Source organism: Diceros bicornis, chromosome 35, assembly GCF_020826845.1.
Source record: "Diceros bicornis minor isolate mBicDic1 chromosome 35, mDicBic1.mat.cur, whole genome shotgun sequence".
NCBI lineage: Eukaryota > Metazoa > Chordata > Mammalia > Perissodactyla > Rhinocerotidae > Diceros > Diceros bicornis.
Window position 1 is genome coordinate 2,096,923 of NC_080774.1, and position 5,006 is coordinate 2,101,928.

Consider the following 5,006-nt stretch of genomic DNA (forward strand, 5'->3'; position numbering starts at 1 on the left):
ATATTGTACATAAGGTTACAAACACATACCCCTTATGTTAAATTAGGTATCTGAATGAAAGATTTCATCCCAATTATGAGAAAGACTTTTCACATTTGACTGTTAAATTCTGGTTCTAAACTGAATATAGCACAGCATATAAAGCAACTCCAACCTGTAAGTGAACCTACTGGTACCAGTTTCTTCAGTACCTTAATCGACTTCTATTCAGTTCTACACTGTTTCATTTCACCACATACTTAAGTGATCCTTTGCCACTTTCTTTGTAGGTAGGAAGGTAACCATTTAAGGATAATTGGACATCTAAAGAACTTTAGTAAACTGAACTATAGCAGTATCTTTACGAGCAAAATAGCTCTTATTTTTAAGATTCCTAATTGCTACAGCATAGTGTCAATGGGATCAAATTCAGGCAAGACAGACCCAATTCATTTTTAAACGTAGAAACCATACAAAAATAAATGGTTAATCTAAATAAAAGTTTTGTTCTGTTTCACAATACCAAGAAAGCATTTTAAGCTCTACTTTTCTGTTGCAGTATTATCTGGTTATTGTGTCCTTGCACTGCCCACACAAATCCTTCAAAAAAAAAAATCATCCAAGTTGTGATTTGTCCAATTTAAATCCTTAATCTTTGACATCTTTAAAGCTTGGCAGTACTTAAAAGCAGCAGATAAACATGGAACATCTTCCCAGAATACCAACTTTACATTAAAATGTTACAGTAAAACAAAAAAGCAAATAAATGCATAATTTATATTCATTTTTAACAGAGGAGACTTCCTGAAGTTCCTACAATCATTTGTATGATTTCATCTGATTTTGAATATCTCTACATTAGAACATGGTTACTTTTGCCATCAACTTAAAGCCAAGTCTAATTCTTAAAATATCTATTTGAAATGTCTAAAACACGTACCACGTTTATTCTGACAGGTCACAAATCCTGAACAAGCTCTTCCCCAGGAGACACTACTCAGCCAAAAGGCAGGTGGGGAAGATATTTTAGCTTACACGCATTGACAATATTTACACCTCTTAAAAACTTACCAAATAGGATACTGTCGACCTGTCCTATCATTTATGTCAAACGATTCAAATGTACAAAAAATAAAACACAGAATTTAACCTAAGAGACTTCAAGTTAAGTGGTAATAGCAAAGGCAACTTAAGTATTAACATGGCACAACTTTCCCTATTAGTGGTTTTAAAATGCTCATTAAACAAGGGATGAGTTCACTTGCTTAGATATTTGAAATACAACTTTATTCTGATTCTAAACGAAAAGGAATGGGAATGACAGTAACAAGATTTCACCACTGAATATTGTGATGTGACTGTAGCAGTCTTATATTTGAAACTCAAGAAGGAAACAATTGCGTTCCAAAACAGCTAAATATGCAGGTCCAAAAAATGAAGGTATTTTTTTAACTGCCACATTCACTCCGAAGCCCATTCATCTCCTTCAGCATCCCAAAGATTAAGCACATGTTCTGCTTAGCTATATAATAAAGTGGCAAACACGCTGCACCACTGACATCACAGGACAGTTGCCTATAAAACTAGACTTCTGACGCTGGGCTCCAGCTTCATTTTCTCACAGGTCATCGTCCTCATCCGGGAGAGCAGTTGTTTGAGCAACCTGGAAAAAGAGATGAAAAAATTTTAACACTCTAGATTAAAGCCACTAGGAATGTGATATGCCAAATCCCACAGCACCCACTGAGACTGAAACATCATACCTCTAGATCATGCTCGTACTGTGCTGCCAAAGCTGGGTCCATGACAACCTCTGGTGGGGCAAGAGCAGGCATGGCGACAAACTCCAAGTTAGGGTCTCCAATGAGTTTTCTAGCAAGCCAGAGGAAGGGCTTTTCAAAGTTGTAGTTACTTTTGGCAGAAATGTCATAGTACTGTTTAAAAAAGAAGTAAAATTAATTTTAAAAACTCCATTACTCAAACAATGATCATCCTGGGGGACACTGCAAGCTAAAAGATAAAATTACTTCAATCCACATATCACAGACGTTTATCAACCACTTTAATGGACCCATATATAATTTTATCTAAGGGCCCTAATCCAGTAAATGGAAGCTGTAAGAAACATACCTGAAGATTCTTCTTTCGGTGGAAGACAATAGATTTTGCCTTAACTTTCCTGTCCTTAATGTCCACTTTGTTGCCACACAACACAATGGGGATGTTTTCACATACTCGTACCAGATCTCGATGCCAGTTAGGCACATTCTTGTAAGTAACTCTCGATGTTACATCAAACATTATAATGGCACACTGGGCTGAAGGAAAAATTTACAGAAATTAGTACACACCTAGCAACTACATGGATGAGAAATGCTAAGAACTATGGACTAGCACTCAGTCTCAGACTTAACTCTAGGTCATCCAGAGTTGCCTAATCAATTTCAAAGTCTCTTCCAATTCTAAAAATCTTAAATCACTGTAACACACAATACCGTTTATATGAAAGCATGAAAAACCAATTTACCTTATCAAATCTCTCTCCCTATAGTCCTTCATCACTAATTCTACCTAATCCCAAAAAAGTACCTAAAGTAGATTAATGATAAATCAACATTCCAGAGAACTCACCTCCCATATTCTGAGGGTCTAGAAATCTATGCTTTACAATGTCCTTAAACGGCTGAATACACCATAACATGCCTCTATTTAAGAATACTCAAGTAGGTCACTATGTTGACCTGTAGGAATAGGCACCTCTCAAAGCTAATGAAAAAACCAAGAGTATGCACAGTATAATACAGTTTAAGTAAAGAATTTTTGGGGGAAAAATCCCTGTATTTGTACATACTCAAGGAAAAGCAAATAGCATGGAAGGATTCCCAACAACTTTTCAGCGAGAGTAAGATTCCAGGTAATGAGTATTTTCTTTATTCATCTTTTCATTTGGCACAACAGTAAGCATTTTTCTTTGCAATTTTTAAATCAAGCATTCGGAAAAAAAATTCTGCAAAACTCAGCACAATTAAAAAGAAAACAGCTGGTCTTTTACAACATTTGTAAGCTAGAGAACCTAGCTCTTCTGGTCCAGTATCTGGTCAAACTGTTTACTATCTTCTCAATAGAATGGAGAAGAAATCATCATTGATGACCACCAAAACATACACCCAGAAATAAGTTTTCAAATGAGGCTGAAGCTGCAGCAACTGCTTGTCTGTTGCTTACTACTGTTTTTAAATTATGAGCCTCAATATAAAATCAAGTAGTTTTTTCAAAACAGTGCCTATTATGACACAGCATGCAACCAAACGGCACAAGACAACTTCCATAAAATTTTTTCCCCCTCCAATGATGGTCAGCTCCCTGGAGGCAATGACTTTTTAATCAACCTAAATTACACAACTCCTGGTACGGTCCGGATTAAGCATGTGTTCACTGGAACAGATCTGATCATCACTGAACACCCTAGGGGACCAAACTACAATTTCTCAAAAAGTGTTCAAGTTACAGACGAGACACGCACCTTGAATGTAATAGCCATCTCTCAGTCCACCGAATTTCTCCTGGCCCGCTGTGTCCCACACGTTGAACTTGATGGGCCCTCTGTTGGTGTGGAACACGAGGGGATGGACCTCGACGCCCAAGGTGGCTGAAACACACACCCCACATCAGTCCGGGAATTCGTCCGTTTCACCCCACTTTCGCCGACGGTTTTCCCCCACGTACCTACATACTTCTTCTCGAATTCCCCCGTCAGATGGCGTTTCACGAACGTAGTTTTCCCAGTGCCACCGTCCCCAACCAATACGAGCTGTTGGACAACACGTTTTTGAAATAAACCCCAGACCCGTAACATCTCAGGACCCCGGAGTCACGCAGCCGCGAGGCTTGCCGGACGCCCACCTCCACCGGGGGGACAGAACCTCAACACCCCGTCAGGTCCCCCCACACAAAGGACCCCGACCGAGCGGCCCCGCCATCGCTTCGGCGACTTCGGCCGCCGGAACGTGCGCCCGCGGCCACGCGGGGCCCGGCCCCGAGAGCCCCCGCGCGCCCCGCCGCGCCCCGCCGCGCCGGCCCACGCGGACACCTACTTTGAACTGGACCTGCGGCTCTCCCTGGGCGGCCATCGCGATGTTCCTGCGGAGAGAGAGCGGGGCCCGCGGGGGCCGGGACACATGGCCGGCCGCCCCACGTGCCGGCCCACAAAGGCGGCCCCCGGCCCGACCCCGCGCGGGCGGCGGGCGGGGCGCGGCGCCATGGCGGCCGGGCGGCGGCTCCCGCGGCCCATTCACCGGGCCGGCGGGGAGGCCGCGCGGGGGAGGCCCGGAGGCCGGGCCCCGAAAGCGCCTGGTCACGGCCGGCCCGCCCGGCCCCCCTCCGTCCGCGCCCGGCCCGCCGCCCCGCCGCCCGCCCGCCCGGCCCGCGCTCGGGTCCGGCCCGGCCCGCGGCCTCCACGGGGAAGAGGGCCCGCCGCCCCGGGCCCGGCCCCGCCGCCTCCCGCGGCCGCCGGCGCCCTCGCCCCGGCCCCGGCCCCGGCCCGCGGCCCCGGCCCCCGCCCCGGCCCGGCCTCCCCTCCGCTACCTTCCAGAAGCGTCTCCGGGCCCGTCTGACTGAGGGCTGGAAAGATGGCGGAAGCGCAATTCAAATGCCCGGAGACGCAGCCGACGCCGGCGCGCGCCGAGGGAGGGCGGGGCAACGGCGCGGCGCCTCTCCCACGTGGCCTGGCGCGCGCGCGCACGCACGCCGCGGCTCCGCCGGCCGCACTCGTCGGCCGGGGGCGCAGGGAGAGGCTCGCGGCGCGGCGGGAGCGGGAGGCCGTGCGGGCGCGCGCACGCCCGCCTGCCCGCGGGGCCACGTGCGCCGGCCGGGAGGCCGGGTTCCCGCGCGCGCATGCGCCGACGGCGACGCGGCGCGCCCTGCTGCCGCCCGGGTAACAGAAGCGGGAGGGGAGGGCCGCGGCCTGTTGGGCGGGAAACTCGCGGGGAGCGGCCACACAAAGCCCCGGTCGTGCCCGGCGGCCTCCT

At 48.2% G+C, this 5,006-nt stretch overlaps 1 protein-coding gene across 1 annotated transcript; it reads right to left on the bottom strand.

Annotated features, from left to right (window-relative positions):
* Positions 1 to 1,244: 1,244 nt before the first annotated feature.
* RAN (RAN, member RAS oncogene family) lies at positions 1,245 to 4,652 on the bottom strand. The gene is made up of 7 exons (XM_058531225.1): positions 4,564 to 4,652; positions 4,074 to 4,119; positions 3,706 to 3,790; positions 3,503 to 3,628; positions 2,110 to 2,297; positions 1,743 to 1,913; positions 1,245 to 1,642 (listed from the first exon to the last, which is right to left on the bottom strand). Exons 2-7 carry the CDS (start codon positions 4,107 to 4,109, stop codon positions 1,598 to 1,600), a joined length of 651 nt encoding a protein of 216 aa, XP_058387208.1. The 5' UTR covers positions 4,110 to 4,119; positions 4,564 to 4,652; the 3' UTR covers positions 1,245 to 1,597.
* Between the last annotated feature and the right edge of the window lie 354 nt (positions 4,653 to 5,006).